Below are 23583 nucleotides of genomic sequence, written 5' to 3'. Positions count from 1 at the left end.
ACGCCATTCGGAATACTTTGACCTGATGACACACATTCGGATCAAAATTTCATTCCGATCGAGACGGGTGGTTTATGCTGATCATTCATATTGGAGTGCATCTAAACACTCTTTCCAAAGTTTGGTTTGAAGTTATCCTTAGTGGGTGAAAATGTTCCTTACTGTGCATGTCTTTGACGGCAGCTACACTTTTGTGGTGGAGTGGTGACTAAATTTAATAGCCTAGGAAAGAAGCGATTGTCTTGCTGCTGTCTCTCCCCCCCCCATTTACAATACTCCATTTACTTTTCGTGACTTGAATATTAACCAAGTATTAGTGTTATTGTTATTACAAGCTCTAAATATAAACCATTTATAGCTGCGCCATCATCAAGTGGTCTGCTGCTTCCTCGCTTCCTGGAAATGTATTCTAGATCATAAATCATGCATCTCACCTGGACCGAAGAAGGCTGAGGAGGTATTCCAACAAGATACACTTTAAAGGCCTACTGAAATGATTTTTTTAAATTTAAACGGGAATAGCAGATCCATTCTATGTGTCATACTTGATCATTTCGCGATATTGCCATATTTTTGCTGAAAGGATTTAGTAGAGAAAATCGACAATAAAGTTCGCAACTTTTGCTCGCTGATAAAAAAAAGCCTTGCCTGTACCGGAAGTAGCGTGACGTCACAGGAGCTAGTATTCCTCACAATTCCCCATTGTTTACAATGGAGCGAGAGAGATTCGGACCGAGAAAGTGACGATTACCCCATTAATTTGAGCGAGGATGAAAGATTCGTAGATGAGGAACGTTACAGTGAAGGACTTGAGAGGCAGTGATGGACGTATCTTTTTTCGCTCTGACCGTAACTTAGGTACAAGCTGGCTCATTGGATTCCACACTCTCCTTTTTCTATTGTAGATCACAGATTTGTATTTTAAACCACCTCAGATACTATATCCTTTTGAAAATGAGAGTCGAGCACGCGAAATGGACATTTAAAGTGACTTTTATCTCCAAGACAATACATCGGTGACACACTTAGCTACTGAGCTAACGTGCTAGCATCGTTCTCAAATGAAGAGAGAAACAAAATAAATAAACCACTGACTGGAAGGATAGACAGAAGAGCAAAAATACTATTAAACCATGTACATGTAACTACACGGTTAAAAATTCTCAGCCTGGTAAGGCTTAACAGCCATATAGGGCTCGGAAATGGCGAGAACGACACGAAAAGTGATATTTCTAAAATTTCTACAAAGTACATTTGTGACTTGTAGGTGTTTCCAAATGAGTGTTTTGCATCATGAGGCGTAATTCTCGTAAAATCTCAGCCCGCGAGACTTCACTTTGAGGAATCTATCGACATCATGGTGTCGTCGATAGAAGATAATGGCAGCGGGTGATCACTTAAAGGCAACATCCTTAGATCTTTAGAGCCCTCTTGACATTACAGTTCGGGCATGTGGGTCTCTCCGAGCCTGTGGGTTGGTTGCTGGAAAGGGACCTGCGAGAAAGGCAGGTGCGGCGGTGCCGCCTCACTCCCCCCGGCCGTCCGATCGGAAGCGAGACTACTTAGTTGTCCTGCATCGCCGACCCGTCAGTTCGGTGTTTAAGTGACCTTTAAATGCGAAAAAAGTGTTTCATCATGCTTTTGCGAAAAACGTCAATATCAAAACATCTCAAAAACTACCTCATGAGAGGGCAAAAACGTTTTGGCGATATTTGCCAGGTGTTTTCGAAATATTTCCATTACCAGTTTCTTATTGCAATATTTAGGTTTCTGGGTGTAATGGAATAGCATTTGCAGTGTTGGCATTTTTGTGCAATGAATGTGAGAGAGACAAAGGCACATGGAGACATCAACTCTTGCACTTTACATTGGTGAACTGAAAAACTCCCAAGCAAACTAAATTGACTTTGCTCTCTGACGCCCCCTATTGAACAAGGACACGCCCCCCTTGGGTTTTAGGCCTACAGCGTGGAGGTGCACTACTGTATAATGGCAGTAGTGCAACATGCACACAACGCAGCAGCAACAAAAAACAGGACAAACATTTATTCAGCTTGTTGGGAGGGACAGAAGAGAAAGAGGAAGGTTCTTACATGCGCCAGAGGTCCGATGGTGGGTCGGTATTGGTGGAAGTCCGTTTGGATCACACACACTCTCTTCTCCATCCTTACAGGTCCCAGTAGCCCATCCTGTCTTCGCCCAAGCAGCCTTCAGGGAGGAAACAAAGATGCTGTGTGGGTTCTCTCTCACGATTGTAGAAGAGAATAATTATGTTATGGACAGACGGAGACAGAACAAATAGTAAGGGAGAGGGAGAACGTGCATAAGAGTGTGTGAGTAAAAGTGTGTTACGTCTGCTATCTGACCCCGAGAGGGAGGGTGATGAGCAAAACGAAAACACGAACCAACTTGTATGCCTCCCCTCTTTATTATCTCATCAGCCTGCCACCACACACACACACACATACACACACTCACACACATACACACACTCACTCACAAAGACAGACTGCTGCAGAAACATCTTAATTTGTTATCATAAAACATTGAAGAGAAAAGGGATTCAAAAGATCTATTTCTATTTCATGACTGTAGACCAGGTTTCACAGCACCGTAATATGATTTCCATTGAGAAAGGTTAAAATACAAACAATTAAACCACATTTAGTTATGTTAAATATGTGCATATGTGTCAATCCTTTCAAGAAAAAGAAGTAACTTAAATAAGGCAACGAGGTATTGCAATACTATAGCATTCTCCTTTACTTCTTTGTTCCCATCATGCCTCACTGCGAATATTAATGAGGCAGCTGCTTGAGTTTCGAGTTTAGGAATGAATTTGTGCGATTACATTTTTCTAAATTGCTTTATGTCTTTCCATTCCAAGTTTAATGTGTTGCCTTGTGTCTACTTATTTTTTTACATGCAACCCTTTTGTTTAACATTTTACCCTCAAGCCAGTCAGCGAACTGAGTGAGCCTAATGACAAGTCCTTGTCACGTTTTCACGTTATCACTTCCTGTTAATGTTACTTTTGGGTCAATTGAATGCCATGCTGACTGAAAAAAGTATCTGTTCCAATCACTTGGCAACAGACAAAAATAGTTCTTGCGTCTGTGTTTACACATTTTGGTTGATGTTTTAGTAGTGGATAATCACTGTATTAGTCGTGTTTAAACGGTGTATGAAATGCTATATTTCCACCGACCTGGTAATGTGAAAAATCATTAAAGTCACATAAATTGACTCAACGGTGAGTGCAAATATTGAAGTTTATTTTGTATTATTCACCGAATGTTTTTCACATTGCAATGCTAAAAGAGGTAACTATTTAGTACAGTCTCATTCACTACATTACTCATGCACTAAATCAGTCTGATTTCTCAAATAGTTTACTTGTTTTGTATTTTCACACTTGCGTGTGCTAATACAACTACTGGTTATACGCCGTGTGACTCTCGTACATTAGGGGGCGCATATTTCCTTCTAGCGAGCATCAATTTATCGCTTTTTCGGTTGACCTATGATGTCACACCAAGCGTCCGTGTTTCCTTACAAGTTTTGGATTATCTAAAAATGCAGCTGCTTGGTTCACAGACTATCTCTCCAGCAGAACACAATGTGTACAGGTGGCTGGGACCACCTCTTCATTACTGGACATTACCAAAGGCGTTCCACAAGGCTCAGTGCTGGGGCCCATTTTATTTTCTATCTACATAAATAATCTTTGTAATAATTTGTCAAATGCAATGTACCATTTTTATGCAGACGACACCATTATTTATTGCTGTTCAACCTCCATCACTCAGGCTTTTGAGTTTTTACAAGCTGCTTTTGATGTCATCCAGACTCGCTTATTTGATCTTAAATTGGTTTTAAATACAGATAAAAGCAAGGTAATGGTTTTCTCTCATTCAAGGGTGCTACTGGAAAATATTCCAAATATTGTAACATCAAAAGGAAACCCTATAGAGCAGGTCTTAAATTACAAGTACTTGGGTTTTACTCTTGATCAGGAGCTTTCATTTAAAGCCCATATTAACAACTTGGTCTCTAAGCTTAGGGTAAAGCTTGGTTTCTTTTTTAGAAATAAAAACTGCTTCTCTCTTAAAGTCAGAAAGAAATTGGTGACAGCAACTATCTTGCCTGTAATTGATTATGGAGACGTGCTTTATTTTAGTGCTTCATCTAAATGCCTCCAGTCCTTGGACACTGTTTTTCATTCAGCACTAAGATTTGTTACTGGCTGTCGTAGTCTCACCCACCATTGTCAACTGTATATGAAGTCAGACTTATCTTCATTGAGTGCACGCAGATACACACATTGGCTGACTTTAATTTATAAGGCTCTTTTAGGTTTAATACCTCCATACTTGTGTACTCTGTTACAAAGAAAAACAGCTCTTACGCATTACGTTCTAACAATTTGTATGTTTTAACTGTTCCTCATGTACGGACTGAATTTGGCAAAAGAGCTTTTGGCATTGCTGCCCCTATGGCGTGGAATGAATTGCAGACGAAACTGAAACTTACAGAACTACTTCCATTTGGAGCCTTCCGTTCTGTCCTGAGGGACAAACAGCGAGAGACGTTTGCACAGTGCCTGTGTTTTTAAAGATGTAAATCTCTGTTGTTTTACACTTCTCTTATGTATTTTAAAATGTATGTCTTAATGTATTTATTTTGAAACTGCTCTGTGACATGTGCTGTTGACCTCTTGGCCAGGTCACCCTTGTGAAAGAGATCTTGATCTCAATGGGTTTTCTTATCTGGTTAAATAAAGGTTCTAAGTTAGCAGCCGAGCTCTGTTGTACGTGATGTCCGCTGTAATATTGGCAGATTAGAAATTTTACGGAATTCAGAGTTATTGCTAATCAGTTTGGAGTGCACAAATGTAGCGTGAAGAGGTTTGTGTACGCTTTATTATTCACCTTTAGTATACCTGCTTCTCTTCCATCTCATTCATATATCGTTCGGGAGTCCGAATTAAGTCAACAGTCTCCATTTCCTTAGCTATCTTCTTAGATAGATCTCAGTTTCTTTTTTTTCTCCCATTGATGCATTTTTAAATGTTCTGTTCTTTTCATTTGCAAAGCAAATAAACATTCTCCTCGTCATTATGATTCTTGTTATATTTTTATTGAATGGTATCTGCTTCTCGGTTATATCCCGAAGGATCCCCTCTGTCGCATAATCCAGGAGTGTTAGTCCGACTTTTCAAACGCAGAACTTTAACACCGCAGATTAAGATCTTTCCATGGGTTGTAGGAGGCTTATTTAGAGCCAAGAAATCGGACTACCATATTTTCCGGACTATAAGGTGCACTTAAAATCCTTTTTTTCCTCAAAACTCGACAGTGCTCCTTATAACCAACACGGTGCACCTAATGTAAGGAATAAATTTGGTTGAGTTTACTCACCTCAAAGCTATTTTATTTGGTACATGGTGAAATGATAAGTGTGACCAGTAGATGGCAGTCAAACATAAGAGATACGTGTAGACAGCACTATGATTGCAATATATCTCAAGTAAACAACACCAACATTTTAAATGTTCCATTGAAAATAAAGAGCACACACACAGCGCTCAAAAATATATCAAAATGTTTTACTATGACTTTGGCAAGCGATGAAGCTGCACCGCTTGATGGATTGTCGGCGCAAGTATCATTATGGTGTGTGTATAAAGTCAAACATATTATTTGGCGTTTTGTTTCGCAATATCATGCAAAAGCTACTTTTTTTACCTTCTGGTACCTGCTGATCTGCATTTGGGATCTGTAGAAGTCCTGAAAAATTGGGTGCGTCCACTAGTCGATAAGCTTCTCTTTTTTCCTCAATCTTCTTGTTATGGGACATTCATCCTCCGCTGTTGCAATTTCTAATATAAAGTAGTGTAAAGTGGTCAAGAACAAGAACTCAGTGAACCTTTGAAGAGGGCTGATCAATGATCGCCATTAATTTGAGTTTGATCACGGTGATCGCTCAAACATGCCGGAAAAGTCTTTCAGAATATACCGCAGTTGTAATCAGTAGGGAAGCAACGATGCTTGGTATAATCCTGCACGGAACAATCCGTCTTTATTGACCGTGATCCGGTGTGTGTTGATGAATGTGTTCGTGTGCGTTTGTGTGAAAGTGTGTCTGTGTGTGTGCGCGACCATCCCGTTCCACCGTCGCTTAAGTCAGGCTCGTCACAACACATTTAATGTCCAAACAGCTTTGTGCCACATCCCCCTTACACAGCTGGAAGTGCTGCCCAGAAGAACAAAATAAAGAAATATGACTAACACTAGCATAGAAGTTGAAATAACATTTAGAAAGAGCAGCAACTTTAGTTTTACTGAAGCTCACCAGTAATCCTGACCTAAATGCAGATTTGCAGGCAGGCACAGAATGTCTTTGTGACTGAACTACTGTATTTGTACAATCCTGCATGGGACAATCAGCCATTAATTTAAAAAAAAAAAATTGAGGGACAAGCGGTAGAAAATGGATAGATGGATGGGTGATATTAATCGAAATGAAAAAATTAATTGTGATAAATTTTTTTGCCTTATCGGCCAGCCCTACCTTTGAGGACCTCAGTTGTGAGAACACAATAACAAATTCATAGTATTAGTATTAGAATTTCTATAGTCGAATCTGATTAGTTAGATTGTTCCTATAGTCCAGGGATTGTCAAACGTTTTTTTTAATTTCTTTTAAAAGCACAGCTAATGGGGATAAAGAGATTTATTTTTCCACCTATTCCATCCTTAAAGAAAAAGGCTGAAACACTGCGATAAACAAATGAACACAGTAGAGATTCAATGGTTTAGTGGTTTTGACTCTGACGAAAAGCCGAGAAGACAATCAAACTTGACTATCTCCAGAGGTAGTAAAAGTCATGACAACATTTTCGTAGGTGAACCTGCAGAAGGATCATCACCGTTGCCAGAAAGGAGCAGTAAGGGAGGCCTCCTGTCTGATACAAACTGGTCGAAGCTCCACCTTTAAGGCACATGGGGTATGGAGAGCTCCATGGGCACTGGGAACGTGCTGACTGGCACTGCGTCCCCAATCTCGGAACATTCTGCCAACACAAGTCTGAAGACTGCACTTTTAACGCAAGTTGAAAACTCGTCATGCTGCGTCAATATGGATGGATACCTTTACCATTTGAAGCGATACGGTACCAATTCCTGGTATTTCAGTGTGTTTTCATGTGTTAATAAATAAATAAATAATAAAATCTATTGGTTTTTATTCATCATGTAACATTGAGCTAATAATGATAACTATGCTCTCCAGTTGTTATATCTTGTTTTTAATGCTTCTGAGTATTATATAGGGGGTTTTGCATGCAGTTGCAATTCCAAGACATTAAATGGCAGTAGTGTATAGACCAGAGCTGGGCAAATATTTTGACTCGGGGCCATATTGAGAGAAAAAAATGTTCCTGGGGGGGCTGTCACGCCAATTTTCTTCCCATTACAAAAACCTTCCTAACCCCCATTTACTTCCGGGGTCATTTCCGCTTACGTCAGTTCCTCTTACTTACGTCATTTCCTCTTACGTCATTGACAGCGATCGATAAATCCAAATCTCCTGAAAATGGTGGCGTCACTGGATGATATTCGTCTTTATCTGTCCCAGGGGACTTATGTCAAACACCAGCAGGCTTCGCAACATTTCAAGCGGAGTGTTAGGGCCGCTGCTGCGACCTTCTGTCTTCGTGGTAACTTGCAAAAAATATTAATTAATATATAATACTGTTAAATGTCTGTACTACTTTAAATCAACATTATTGTTGAAACAATTTCACTAATATGAATTAATATATAATAATGTTAAATGTCTGTACTTTAAATCAACATTATTGTTGAAACAGTTTCACTAATATTAATTAATATATAATAATGTTAAATGTCTGTACTTTAAATCAACATTATTGGTGAAACCATTTCACTTATATTAATTAATATGTAATACTGTTAAATGTCTGTACTTTAAATCAACATTATTGTTTAAACCATTTCACTACAATATTGTGTGTGCTGCTGTCCTGTGTAGAAGAGGTCCTGTACCATGGGAACAGAAGGGTCATTTGGACAGAGGGGGAGAAAGTGGCTGTGTTAACCAAAGCCCATGCAGGCCATTTTGGACCACGGAGGATGCAAGCGAAGATTGCTCCCCGGTTTTATTGGCGGTCCATCACACAGGACACATTGGATTGGGTAAGCAAGCTCCTAGAAGGAAGATAATTGCTTTTAATTTTTAATTTTAGTTGAAACACTCAGGTTAGTAGTTAGTATTAGGTCGCAAAGTGTTGTGGAATCAAATCATATCTACAATATGTTTCCCTTTATTACTGCTCTTAGGTGCGCACATGTCCTGACTGCCAGCGCTTTGAAAAATTAAAGACCGAGGCGCCTGAGCTGAAGCCCATCAAGGTCGTATCACCTTGGTACATGGTTGGTGAGTGGGTTTATTCACACATCCCTCACCTTTTCACGCACAACTATACAAAAACTCAGTCCACATTCAAATATTTGCTAAACTGAGAACTGGAATTCATGCTCTAGGTGTGGACCTCTTTGGACCTGTGAAAAAGTCGTCTAAGGGGAACAGATATTGTCTCACTTTGACCGATTATTTAACCAAGTGGGTTGAAGCAAGAACATTCCCAAAAAAGACAGCAGCCAATGTGAAGGAGGTATTCTTTATATTTTGGTGTTTCACTTACCCATGGCCATATATATATATATATATATATATATATATATATATATATATATATATATATATATATATATATATATATATATATATATATATATATATATATATATATAATTCTATTGTAATTATTAGTTGTACTAATATAATTTCTGTGGTGCCCCACAGGACTTGAGGGACATTTTCTACACTCATGGTTTGCCTGAAGTTATCCTCACTGACCAGGGCACTGAATTCAAGAAAGAGGTAACTTTCTTTTTCTACAACTGCATGTTTAAACTGGCCATATTTTTAGCAGACACACACATTCCTCAAAACACAAGTAACAGACTCCTTTTTCGTGTATAGGCTGAGGTAGCTTTCAAGGAGTTGGGCATTGAACATGGGGTTTCGTCAGCATACCACCCCCAGACCAATGGGCTTGATGAGAGGACGAACCAAACCCTTAAAGTGTCTATTGGGAAGACCATCAGGGGCCAACAGGAGAAGTGGGAGGACAAGCTCAGGGAGAGTGTATGCCCATAACACCTGTGTACAGGCATCGACCAGGTACTCCCCCTTCCGCCTGATGTTTGGTCGAGAGGCACGGATGTTTACGGAGGTAGGTGGTTTTTTTTTTATTTAGCTCTATGTAGGTCAAATCAAAATGAGTGCTCATTACACAGTGGTACCTCGCAATACAGTGTGGCTTTCGTCCAGCTAGGGGAACATCGGACATGATTTTTGCAGTTCGTCAACTGCAAGAGAAATGTCGAGAACAACACCTGCCACTATACATGGCATTCATTAACCTTACAAAGGCCTTTGATTCTGTGAACAGAACCGCCCTCTGGGGTGCCCTCTCCAAGATCGGATGCCCAGACAAGTATTTGAAGATCTTGCATCTGTTGCACGACGAAATGACCGCAGTGGTAGTTGGAAATGGCGGCTCTGAAACGGCTCCCTTCAAAGTTGACACTGGTGTCAAGCAGGGCTGCATCATCGCACCAACCCTGTTTGCTATCTTCATCTCAGCCATACTTCACCTCACCAGTCAAAACCTGCCTGAGGGAGTCCAGTTCATATACCGGACAGACGGCGGGCTCTTCAACCTGAGTAGGTTCAGGGCAAAAAGCAATGTGCTTATATCCTCCATTACAGAGCTTTAGTACACAGATGACAATGCTCTAGCTGCTCATTCTGAGTTTGACCTCCAGAACATCATGGATGCTTTTTCCAGAGCGTACCGACTCCTGGGACTTGACATCAACATAAAGAAGACTCAGATCCTGTACCAACCGGCCCCTGACACACCCTACCAACCCCCCACAATGTATGTGGACAACAACATCTTGGAAAACGTGGAGCATTTCGCTTATCTTGGCAGGCTTCTTTCAACGAGAGCTGTCATCGATGCCGAGATCCACCACCGCATAGGTTGTGCCAGCGCAGCTTTTGCTAAGCTCAAGAAAGTAGTTTTTGAGAATCGGGTCATCCAGACCAACATCAAGCTTTTCGTATATAAAGCTGTAGTTCTGCCCACTCTGCTCTACGGGGCTGATAGTTGGACCACCTACAGCAGACACCTGAAGGCTCTGGAGCAGTACCACCAGCGATGTCTCCGCAAGATCCTCAGGATCAGCTGGGAAGATAGGCGTACCAACTTTAGTGTTCTGAAGGAAGCTAACATGCCCAGCATCACTACAACTGTCATTCGGCACCAGCTGCGATGGACAGGCCATGTAGTTCGCATGCCAGACAGTCGCCTTCCAAAACAGATGTTGTACGGACAACTGACGGAAGGACAACGCACCCAAGGGGGGCAGAAGAAGCGGTATAAAGATAACCTCAAAATCCACCTGAGGAAATGCTGCTTCAACCTCAACACCTGGGAGGATGCTGCCCACCAGAGGGTTTTGTGGAGCAGGATGGTCGATGAAGGCACAGCACAATTAGAAAAGGACCTCCACCGTGCTGCAGAAACCAAGAGGCAACAAAGAAAGGAGAGATCCACTACCAAAACAGCTCCTCAGACCACCACCACAACCACCACTACTACCACGACAATCACGCACATATGCCCCCACTGCAATAGAGTCTGTGGATCACGGATTGGCCTCTACAGCCACCTGAGGACCCACAGATGACCAGACTTACCAACGGGAGGACTATCATACTCGCTTCGAGTGATCGCCAATGATGATGATGGTACCTCGCAATACGAGTTCATTTCATTCCTAGACGAGCTCCTTATGTGAAACTCATTTTGTGAGACAAATATTCCCATAAGAAATGATATTCGTGCCATTCATACATTCCAGGACCCTAATATAACCACAGCCTTTTGAACAAAACAATACGCTCCTGTGTAGATGAAAGTGTCTTTGTAGCCATAAATTCATACTTAGAAGTAAGTCTGTGTTGTCTTTCAATGTGTTAAAGGTTACAACTGAGTGTCCTGAGGTGATGGCAGCTCCTGACCAGGCTGATTCTCTGGAGGCCTTTGTGCAGCTCTGAGTTGGCCAGGATGAGGACGTTTTTGGAAAGGTACTCATTATGTTGATGTATGAAAACGTGTCCTGTTGAAGGATGATTACTTAATGGCTACTGGTTAATATTTAGTCATACTTGCCAACCCTCCCGTTTTTAGCGGGAGAATCCCGGTATTCAGCGCCTCTCCCGACAACCTCCCGGCAGAGATTTTCTCCCGACAAACTCCCGGTATTCAGCCGGAGCTGGAGGCCACGCCCCCTCCAGCTCAATGCGGACCTGAGACTGAGTGGGGACAGCCTATTCTCACGTCCGCTTTCCCACAATATAAATACGCTTGCAAGTTCCAAAACGAATGGAAACAAGAATTTCAGTTCATCCAGGACAGTTCGAAGGGGAAGGTGTATGTTGCCTTTAAATATGTAGAACAGACTTCTCCATTGAACACGGTGGCCGAAATGACTTCTCAGTCATGAACAGAGAAGTTAAACAGGACAATACTGCCCTCTAATGGATAGATAATTCAAGTATTTATTTTATGTAAATAAAATAAATATATATACATAGCTAGAATTCACTGAAAGTCAAGTATTTCATACATGTATATATATATATATATATATATATATATATATATATATATATATATATATATATATGAAATATATATGAAATAGGCTCCAGCGCCCCCCGCGACCCCGAAGGGAATAAGCGGTAGGAAATGGATGGATGGATACTCGAGTTGGTGAATTCTAGCGGTAAATAACCACGCCCCCAACCACGCCCCCCCCTACCCCCCACCTCCCGATATTGGAGGTCTCAAGGTTGGCAAGTATGTATTTAGTTATTCATTTTTCTTTAAATGCTCTGTAATCTAAACATCTTGAATCAATTAAGGTGATCAACAATGTGGAGAGGGCCCAAGAGAGACAGAAATTGTCATACCGGCAGAGGATGAAGAAGGGGGTCAAGCGCTTCATCATCCAACCTGGAAGGGAGGTCCTTAAGAAGGATGCGAGGAAGAAAGGGAGACCTGGGTGAACCATGGACCCAAACTGGAGCCAGACCATCTACAGGTATGCTTATCTAATGTCCCATTACATTTCATACCAAAAGTATCGCTGATGGCTTTTTTTCTATTTTCAGCTCAATACATCTGTTTGATTGTTATCTGTGAAAACATTTGCAAAGAAAAAAATATTTGATTGGAAACCAAGTAAATGGTGGTCTTTGACTATTGTACTCTAGGATTGTAATTCAGTCTGAATGTACTCACATGCTTGAATGCAATATTGAATTCTAACCACAACGTTACTGGTAAAATGTTTCATGATTGTCATATTGGTGATGACCAAGCCAGAACTCATTCCCTTGATGTTACAGAGTTATGCAGGTAATAGGTTTACTCTATAAAATATACATTTCTTGTAGTAAACCCAAAGGCTGTATACATTTTCATGGTGCTAATGTGTATTACCAGGAGATCCCACGCCAGACCTCGGGGAATGACTGTGGTGTTTTCATGCTCATGGTAAGTTGAGCATTTTTAAAGAAGAAGAGTAGGTTAAACTTCCCTCACAATGATGTGAAACACAGTATCAAATTACAAAAATATTTGGTTGCAATTATTGCTTCTAGAGATATTCCTATCTATCTATCATGTTGACGGCTCTTTTAATGAATTTAGTAGATTATTACAAAGTAGAGAAATCTTTTTTTCATTACACAATTATTACATGTGCTCAGAAAAATTACTATTTTCTATTTTTAGTACTCCCTCTGGCTCTGTACAGACACTACTTTTCACTACAGTGTGGTAAGTATTTAGATATTTAAAAGATTTCAAAATAAGCGGCTCTGAGAGGTAAAAATAATGAACTCATTGTTATATCTGCTCTAGCTGGACATGCAGTCAATCCGGCGTTGGTGGTGTGTCCTTCTAATGGAGCGCTTTGGCATTGAAGGGTAGGACAACTTCTTGAAATATCTGATGTATTGTTTATCATGATTAGTAACTGCCTGCGATGAGATGGCGACTTGTCCAGGGTGTACCCTGCCTTCCGCCCGAATGCAGCTGAGATAGGCTACAGCGACCCCAAAAAGGGACAAGCGGTAGAAAATGGATGGAAGGATGGATTAGTAACTGTAATCTGAAGAGCTTTTCTTCAATTTCCCCAAAGGCATGGCCAGAGGTTCTGTTATTGGACAGACAAGGCGAGCGGCCTATTGCAGGGCATTCTTCAGCCAGTCTTTAGGGCAGACCTGGGCATTGTACGGCCCGCGGGCCGCATCCGGCCCTTTGCGCATCCCTGTCCGGCCCGCGTGGCCAATCATATATTACAAAATACATTTCAAAAAGTATCTATGTCGAGTGTGCAATACAACGGTGCTGCTTTTGTTTTGAAAAGCGTTATTTGTATTACTTCCGTGTGGACGTATGCGCGTGTGCGATTGTGAGTGAATTGAACGGCGCAATTACAAATGACAAAATAAAGTTTAAAAAACATCTATGTCGTGCGCGCAATACAACTGTGCTGCTTTTATTTTGAAATGTGTTATTTATGCCGTATGTCCGGGGGGAACCTGTGAGTGAAGGCGCATAGAGACAAGTGATGAGACGCTAAAAAAAAGAAAAGTTGATGAGGATTGGCGTGTTTCCAACAAGACATGGACTGCCAAGTATTTCTTTACATAAATTAATGGTAAAGCCGTGTGCTTAATGTGTGGTACACAGGTTGCTGTGTTTAAATATCATTTTAATCGCCACTACACGAAGAAACACGAGGGAAAATACCGGAATGTGTCTGATGAAGCGCGCGCAAGGGAGGCTGATGCGTTGATGGTAAAACTGCAAAGCCAACAAGGACTTTGTGCCATATTTCACACCCCCAGAGATGCAGCCGTCAGGACAAGTTTCGTCATTTCTCACAAAAGCGCCAGAAAAAGTAAGGCGTTTTCTGACGGAGAGTTTATTAAGGAGTGCTTATTGGACTTTGTTGCGCTGATAATGCCCGGAGACATGGACTGTTTTTCGCTAACTTTGGATGAGAGCTCTGATGCAGTCAATTAAAGAGACAGCCACAGGTAATGACTTGTTCACAGAGGTAAATGCGTGTTGGGACAAGCTGGCAGGTGTGACAATCCAATCCACTTTATTTATATAGCACATTTAAACAACAAAATGTTTCCAAAGTGCTGCACAACAATATTACAAACAATATTCAAATATTATCCTTAGCTCCACCAATGACTAAATAAAAAGAAAAAACAATTACATATAAAACCAATATAAAAAACAATATAAAATAAATATGATTAAAAACTATTTTTAACAACAGATGGTTGTCCAAATCTGATGGGGAAAAATGTTGGATAATGCAGGATAAAGTGACCATCAAAAGCAATCTGCTTTTGTATAAAGTTAAGTTAGGTTAAATTAAATTATTATTATTATTATTATTAATTATTATTATTATTATCATCATTATTATTTATCTTACGGTATATCGAAAATAATATTGAGCAAAATTTAATTGAAATATTGTCGTGTGGCCCTCCAGCAGTGCTCGGGTTGCTTATGCGGCCCCCGGTGAAAATTAATTGCCCACCCCTGCTTTAGGGTAACCAGAACTCAGTCCAGGCCATCGACTGCGTCATCAAAGAATAACTGAATACAGTACTGGTATGCCATGACACAAAAGTGAATAAATTGTATCATACCTATGTTGCTCCATAAAAAAAATGATTGGAGAAATATGTAAGCTGGGGGAAAAAATAACTGGTTCAAAAAAAATAATCTAATAACCTTTATTGGTTTGTACCTTGATGTGGTTTAAGAGCTTTTCACTATAACATGTCTACTTCTGGGCAGCACGGTGGAAGAGGGGTTAGTGCATCTGCCTCACAATACGAAGGTCCTGAGTAGTCATGAGTTCAATCCCGGCCTCGGGATCTTTCTGTGTGGAGTTTGCATGTTCTCCCCGTGACTGCGTGGGTTCCCTCCGGGTACTCCGGCTTCCTCCCACCTCCAAAGACATGCACCTGGGGATAGGTTGATTGGCAACACTAAATTGGCCCTAGTGTGTGAATGTGAGTGTGAATGTTGTCTGTCTATCTGTGTTGGCCCTGCGATGAGGTGGCGACTTGTCCAGGGTGTACCCCGCCTTCCGCCCGATTGTAGCTGAGATAGGCTCCAGCGCCCACCGCGACCCCGAAGGGAATAAGCGGTAGAAAATGGATGGATGGATGGATGTTTACTTCTGAGGTGACCACCACTTGTGATTATAATTGACGCTTTGTCCTTTATCTGTGTTCCCCATTCTTTAGGTGCAGCTCGCGCAATGTTTGGAACAAAACATTTGTAAACAATAAAAAATCATTTTACATTGCAGTTTTTTGCCTCATTATAAAGTCTTGAAGAAATACCCAAGGTTTTTCTTTATTTTTATCTTCTTATTCTAAATATTGTCGTTTGTCTGACAACGGGTCATCTGACTTCACTGAGGTACATATGTGCACATAAATGTCATTTTAATTTAGTTCACTTACACAGAGAACTAAAAAAAAATGAATTTAACGAATAAATTTAGTTTTAATAAAGTTTGATAATGTTGATTGATAATGAATTAACTTATTTTTACATTGCAGTTTTTTGCCTCATTTTAAAGCCTTGAAGAAATACCCAAGGTTTTTCTTTATTTTTATGTTCTTATTCTAAATATTGTCGTTTGTCTGACCACGGGTCATCTGACTTCACTGAGGTACATATGTGCACATAAATGGCATTATAATTTAGTTCACTTACACAGAGAACTAAAAAAAACTGAATTTAACGAATACATTTAGTTTTAATAAAGTTTAATAATGTTGATTGATAATGAATTAACTTATTGCACACTGTTATTCATTTCCGCATATGTCCACGAGTCAAATGTGCAGTCAGGAATATCCTCAAGTTAATTTGTCAGATTAATACTTGTCCGATTAACACAGACGTTTTGTTAACGCTGTATTATAAAAAAGAGTCAAACGAAGTGCTATCAATTGCTGTCAAAGACGTAAGAGGAAATGACGTAAGCGGAAATGACCCCGGAAGTAAATGGGGGGTAGGAAGGTTTTTGTAATGGGAAGAAAATTGGCGTGACAGGGCCAAAGTGTATGTGTGTATAAATTATATATACACATTTAGCTGTAAAAATCTGCTGTACAGTATGTGTGTTTGGGTCCCTCTTTTTCAGGAACACTAATACCAAAAGTCACAATGTCCGATAGAATTCTAAAAACATTATGACAAACACCTAAAAAAAACGGAATGGAATTTTACTTTTTTTTTTACTAAATGGGACACCCAAAATGTACATGAAAATAAAGAAAGTGGGATTTACAATATTAACTATGAACAATAAAACACTGAATATTAACAACATATGAACATCGCAAAGTGTAATAAACACCTACAATATGATATATTAACATATAAAAATCTCCTTCTGCATCTGTTCCTGACACACGCGTTTCGGGCTGGCTGCTCTAAAAACAAACGCCCCCCCACTTTGGTTTGTTCCTCATCTGAGCTGCTGTGACGTAGATTACCGTAATAACTCGTATAACACCCAAAAGCGCAGATTTCGTCCATTGAAATACTTTCTATAGTTCAAGACTTAGTCATTTAAAAACAGCATTGCACATCACAATGGTGATGGTAAAGGTCTAAAAAAATTACATAGAAGTCCGGTGGGCCGGATTGAAAATCATAACGGGCCATATTTTGCCTAGGTCTGGTAGACTGTGGTGTGTTTTTTACACCAGCTGTTTGATTGTAACATGCATCTTAGTTGTAGTTTTCATTACCAAATTTGGAAGTGATTATATCGCCATGTAAAATCTCGATTGCTAATTAGTAGGGATGTATACCAAGTTCCGGTATCGGTTCCTAATTGGGTCGGGCCTGGAGGATTGTTATGATGCTGGACAAATGATACAGCTGTTGGATAGTTTTTGTTTTATATCCAGCTGACCATCCTAAAAATAACACGCTGTCACATTCACTTCAGGTAGCGCTGCTGCGCATAAAAAATACACTAGTAAGATCTGACAAGTAAGTGGTCTTTTTAAGTGCATATTGTGCACAGCAATATTGAGTTTGTCCTGTATTGAAATCGCTGACTTTGTGAGGTCCTTTATATTCATAGATGTGTTTTTGGCTGAGCAACTCTTGACTATCAAAGCTTGTTTATACTTGTAGCGCAAAATTTGACCATCAGAGGGCGACAGCGCTACGCTTCAGGTTTACTTGTGTTACATTACAATAATTGTGTGCAATATAATGCTGTGGATGTTTGATTTCTATAGAAGTGAAACATCTGTAGTTTATTGTGTGAATGCATTGACACTAAACCTTCTAATTTGTGTTTATATTTTCAGTCTTACAAACTTTTTCCTTACAAATGAAGGAAAAACTATGAAGAAATAAAACTGAGGAAAGAAAATAACTCATAAGAAGGAATATCAATCCTCAACAAAACTTCTGGATCTCCCCTCTTTTCGAGCTAATAACTATCTGTCTAGCTGCATACGCTGGAAATGTGTAGCAAGGGCGGAATAAATATAAAAATCCGTAAAGTTGTTGTGAAGCAAGATAACATTTGCCTAGTCGTTGTCTTGACGCCACTACATGGCACCGCCACCTAACATCCATCCATCCATTTTCTACCGCTTGTCCCTTTCAAGGTGGCGGGGGGCGCTGTAGCCTATCCCAGCTGCATTCGGGCGGAAGGCAGGGTACACCCTGGACAAGTCTCCACCTCATTGCAGGGCCAACACAGATAGACAACATTCACACTCACATTCACACACTAGGGACAATTTTAGTGTTGCCAATCAACCTATCCCCAGGTGCATGTCTTTGGAGGTGGGAGGAAGCCGGAGTACCCGGAGGGAACCCACGCAGTCACGGGGAGAACATGCAAACTCCACACAGAAAGATCCCGAGCACAGGATTTAACTCAGGACTACTCAGGACCTTCGTATTGTGAGGCACATGCACTAACCCCTGTTCCACCGTGCTGCCCTAATTGATTATATTGTTTTATATTATATTTATATTATATGACATTGCAATTGCACTGCTCCAACCTTTTGTGTTATGGTCTGGGAACGCCAAGAAGTCATTTTTGGTGAGTTGACAGTACCCTGGGAAGATAAAATTGATGATGAACATGAAAGGAAGCTGACAAAATAAGAAGATTTGATAGCAGAATGCAGAGAAAGAAGTTGGAGGGTCTACCGATATTCCATTGTGAAGTAGGCTGCTGTGGGTTCATTGCATTTTCTTTCCAGAAGTGACTTTGAGATCTCGGCTTTAACAGGAAACAGATCAAGTCAGTCAGCAGGGCAGTGTCTGAAGCAGCAGAAACAGGATCATCATGAGCGTGGTCAAAATATGTTCAAAACAGATCTGGAAGGGAAATACATCTGTATCTCCGCAGTTGGAATTCACAGGGGTGATGTTCCACGAGAAGCAGACTGTTTGCTGGTCGATGAAGAGACAGCAACATATTTAGTAATAGCCTTTTCTATCAAATTCAGCTCACCAGTGGGAGGTGGTGAAATGCACTGCTGGTCCACAACCGTGAGGGAATATTGACTGTAAGAGGGACAAAATTCCTGTTGACAGGATCCCACTGGTGATAGACTTTTTCCATACTCGTCATTGTGTAAATTTAACTATATTTAATATAATATATCAGGGAAAAGGTATGTGCTCTGCACATGGATGCCATACATAAGTATTATTTCAAGCTGATTGTAATTGTACAGAATAAAAACACAGTGGTGGATCTGTGTGGTCTTTACAAGATGATGACATAACAACAGCATTGCAGCTTGCACTGCAAGCATAGTTGACTTTTTTTAAAACTCAAAAAGCAGTTGTTGATAGACAACTTCCCTGATGTGAGATGTTACTTGATGTTGATGGAGTACAAACTCTTGGTAATAAAAAATACATCTGTTCAAAACTTTATTTACAGCAATTACGTACGAATACTAGTATTGATAAGGAATGTCAATATTGGTATGGATAAAATCCTAACGATATACATCCCAGTAATCAGTAACATGTCTGTGGCAAACCCAATGTTAATTAGCATTATGCTAGCGCATTTTGAAAAGTGGAGCCTAACTGTACATTTGAGTGTTTTCTATCAGGTTTTACATGAATCTATAACTGGTAGTACCGAAATAAACTATACAAATATTGAATTTGGTACTCATCCTTGTCATTCTGCACAGGAATAGGTATGAGGTCGTGAACACCTTTATCTACTTACAGTTTATAATGAAAACAATATTTCCAGTTTTGAATATTCCTTTCATAAACCTGTTAAAACTAAAAAATTACCTTTGAAGCAGGCTGAGCCTATATGACAAGGAATGTGCAGAAAGTTATCCCATGGTATGTGAGCTACACATATTTTATCTGGCTACTTACAAAACTATAATCTATGTTCAGCAACATATTTTGTAAATCATGTAGTAATAGCCGGTTTGACAAAGGATTGCACAAATGATTTGGTGTTTATTCCTCTGCAAATCCCCTTTGGGCGTTGTAATGCCTATGATGTCTGGCTTCATGTGTCAATATGTCAGTAAGTCGTCGCCTCACACTCGTGGCTGCGGAATCCGCTTGCTGCAGGCAGCAGGAAATCATGCAATAAATGATGTTTACCTTTCAACATTGGAACTGTGACAGCCGAAGGTGATTTATCTTGTTTTAAGTACAGGTAGGCGTGTGAAAAGAACAGCTCATTTTCATTTATTTACTCTGACAATTTAAATCTTGTTAGGTTTTTTAAATTATTATTATTTGTATTGATACGCTATAAGTTAACAGTTTCTGGCTTGAGTTGAGTAGACAGCCAGGTTGAACGGATGTCAGCATGTGCGCATGTGAGTTCAAGAATGTAACCTTTTGCTCTCAGTAGTGGAAAAAAGCAATGTGCAAAAAAAAATAGTCGGTCGTTAAACCTGCACCAGTCAGTGCCATGCAAACAGGTTAGATTTCGGTTTCATTTTTCACGATGTTATTCAGCGAGAGCTAATCACATCTGCACTGATGCTTAAAAATCTGATAAGATCTCACAAGTGAGCAGTATTGTGATGCCAGCATAATTTGTACGGTTTTATTTGTAGATATACACAACTCATTTTAGAGGCAAGGTTAATTTTGCATATTTGAACCTATGCAGGGACACAGGCCATCACAGAAATCCTTAAAATCGCAATTATTTTTGCCATGTCAGCACTCCATGGAAAGTTTAGATGTCATGTTTTTTCTTAAAGCATTTAATTTTTACAAATCTACAACAATATTTGTTTTATAGAATTTCATTTATGAACTACTGCGAACTACACTAGTAGTATAGTTGAACAGTATAAAAAGAAAAATTATAGTAAAATGTAAAACATTTTTATGGAATTTGTAATATCTGATTGGGGTAGCAGTCGATTATACTTTGGAACTGCCGCCATCTATTGGCCAAATCTGTTTGTTACTCCCTCCGCGGTCCGGGCTGCAGCCAGGGGTTACTTGCTCAAATCACACACATTTATTTCAGCCACGCCTTCTTCTCGGTAACAACGATGCCAAATATAATGCCGTCAGAACTAATAAAATAAGAAAACAGAATTTACAATTAGTCTGACATCCAATACATATCAGTAAGAATCATACCTCATTGGCCTCACAAACTCCAAGGGAATAAAGTTTATTTTTAATCCGAGACTCCATTAACGTCTTCCATCAAACACGTGTCGTCTCATGCTGCTTCCTTAATTCCGTCACATATTAATTGTCCCCCCAACAACGTGACCAAACCGGAACAAAAATATATTCCCCTCCAATTTACATGGGTTTTGCAACAAAAATAAAGTTAACATAAGCTTGCATGAATTAACCCAAGGAAATACCTTTTTAATCACAATATGTGTACAATATGAACTTATATTTATACATTGTATTTATTTATTCTAACCAACTATGAAATATATGTAACAAATATACATGTTGCTTCTGTCAGCAGCTAGACTGTTACTGTTTAAACGTAGGCATTTCGAAAGCAGGTGGTCATTATTTCATGATGTATTTATTTAACTATTCATTTCATGAACCTCTGTGGCGGCTTTATTAATTTGTTTTATCTGTCATACTAAGTGGGTGGGTTCCAACACCGGTACTTTAACTTGAACCTTTCCACCAGAGAAGTGTGGGAGTACTTTGATAAATTCCTCTACTTTGACTGCTTGGTTCTCTGGGTCAGCAGGTCCTACTTCCACATACTAGGAATTAGAACATGAGCTAATTGGAAGCATATACCAATATTTTAGTACCGGTACTTTACAATCAAATAATATTTTGTCATAAAAAAAGATAGTAAACCGACTAGACAACTTGTCTTTTAGTAATAAGTAAGCAAATAGAAGCTTCTAATTTGGCTGCCGACATATGCGGTAACATATTGTGTCATTTCCCATTCAAATATTTTGTCAAAATTATTAAAGGCTTATTAATGTACTTGGGGGGCGTGGCGCGGTTCGGAGAGTGGCCGTGCCAGCAATCTGAGGGTTCCTGGTTCGATCCCCAGCTTCTACCAACCTAGTCACGTCTGTTGTATCCTTGAGCAAGATACGTCACCCTTGCTCCTGATGGTCGTGATTAATGCCTTGCATGGCAGCTCCCGCCATCAGTGTGTGAATGTGTGTGTGAATGTGTGTATGAATGGGTGAATGGTGAAATAGTGTAAAAGCGCTTTGAGTGCCTTGAAGGTAGAAAAGCGCTATACTAGTATAACCCATTTACTTGTTCATTTAATGTTAATATCTGCTCACTTTCTGTTTAAACTTGTTCCATCTACACTAGTATTCACTTATTCGTCTGTTGTTTGATACGACAAATGTTGCTATCAATCCAATACCAAGTAGTTACAGGATCATACATTGGTCATATTTACACACTGCTGACTGCAATGGACGTGAGTCGCTAGCAAGAGCTAAGCACCTCTTGCAGAGCAGCGCTTCAGTTTTTATAGCTTCACCTTTATCGTTATTTTTTTAACCCAACATGTGTCCGTTCTCCTTTTTCTATCTTTACATTGTTTCTGCTTGTAAGTGTTCCTTGTAGGGCTGTACGGTATACCGGTACTGGTATAGTATTGCGGTATTAATGGATCAAAAACGGTACTATACACTGTTTGAAAAGTACCGGTTCCCGGGCATGACGGCGCATCGTCATGACATTGCTGGTTTACGAGCAGAGGAGCATGTTCGACAGCGCACAATCACAGAGTACTTACAAGCAGACACGGTGTGTAGACAGAAAAGGGAGAACGGACGCATTTTGGCCTAAAAACTGAAGATAAAGGTGAAGTTATAACACTGAAACGCCCTCAGGAAGAGCTAGCTAGCGGCGATTGTCCATTCGCAGTCGGCAGTGTTTTAGCTACTTCTAAATCACTAATCCTCTCCTCCATTGCGACAAATAAAGTAAGTTTCATACAAGTATCATCCCTGCAGGACGAGGAATAGCTAAACATGCTTCACTGCACACCGCAGGATATGATAGCTTTTTCACTCAGCTACATACTCCCCTCTGAACTTCACAAAACTGCACAAGGTGAGTTAGAATTAGTAAAACTAGCGCAAGTACAAATATTTATAAAAAAACGCCTCTGCGCGACACATGTCTCCCAACATAAAGGGAAATCAGAATAGCTGACCAAACTTCAAATACCCACTTTGTTTAAGAAAGTGCCATATACACCATCTCATAAGACGCCAACCTAAACATTACCTAAGGTTGAACCAATGTGAAAACTGTACTAGTAGTACACTGAGTGACTACTGTAGGTGTAACTTACACAAATAAAATCCAGGCAAACTTTCTGACCCTTTTGCCCGCCTTTGTGTTTCATTGTGTCATGTTCTGGATAAGTCTATTTACAGGCTTTACAACTTGACCGACTTTGCCTCACTGGACTATCTGGCTCGGTGCTCATGCAAACATGCAAACTGCCTCAAGTCTGTGGGCTTTGGGATTCTGATTCAGTTTTATCAAGGGGGATCTAAGAAAGCTCAGCGGTTGTGTCTTCAATTGCCGTGGGAACTATTGGAGGAATGGTCTCTGCTACCCAGCTGGCAGTGCATATTCTGATTGGTTCAACTCAGATGAAGGAAACAGGTCACTGTTATGGATCATTTGATGTCCACGACTTTGCTCAGAGTCACTATCAAAGAAGAACACATGCTATCGCTCAATTTCAACTGGCAAAAAGTTGGCCTGCAGAATCAGATTTATGTGGACTACTTTCCCCTGCCCTGTGTCAGGGTGTGCGCTCC

The 23583-nt window shown here is 40.1% G+C and overlaps 1 protein-coding gene and 1 long non-coding RNA gene across 6 annotated transcripts in view; one reads left to right on the top strand and one right to left on the bottom strand.

The window, feature by feature from the left end:
* LOC133655822 (myosin-16) overlaps positions 1–21060 on the bottom strand; it is a 143731-nt gene extending 122671 nt beyond the window's left edge. For 2 of the 5 annotated variants that reach the window (XM_062056364.1, XM_062056367.1), the window contains exons 1-5: positions 20924–21060; positions 18476–18589; positions 18325–18381; positions 12136–12192; positions 2094–2208 (exon numbers count right to left, since the gene is read on the bottom strand). In XM_062056364.1, coding sequence (XP_061912348.1) covers positions 2094–2208; positions 12136–12173 — 153 coding nt within the window. In that variant the 5' untranslated portion in view covers positions 12174–12192; positions 18325–18381; positions 18476–18589; positions 20924–21060. The remainder of the gene's footprint in view (positions 1–2093; positions 2209–12135; positions 12193–18324; positions 18382–18475; positions 18590–20923) is intronic. The other 3 variants (XM_062056366.1, XM_062056368.1, XM_062056365.1) reach the window with 2 other exon arrangements.
* On the top strand, positions 12668–13441 carry LOC133655078 (uncharacterized). Its single transcript, XR_009826937.1, has 3 exons — positions 12668–12721; positions 12962–13006; positions 13091–13441. It is a non-coding gene; the product is annotated as an uncharacterized LOC133655078 (long non-coding RNA).
* Positions 21061–23583: the final 2523 nt, after the last annotated feature.

Source organism: Entelurus aequoreus, linkage group LG08 (assembly GCF_033978785.1).
Source record: "Entelurus aequoreus isolate RoL-2023_Sb linkage group LG08, RoL_Eaeq_v1.1, whole genome shotgun sequence".
NCBI lineage: Eukaryota > Metazoa > Chordata > Actinopteri > Syngnathiformes > Syngnathidae > Entelurus > Entelurus aequoreus.
Note: the sequence above shows the minus strand (reverse complement) of the source record. Positions and strands in the feature narration are given on the sequence as shown.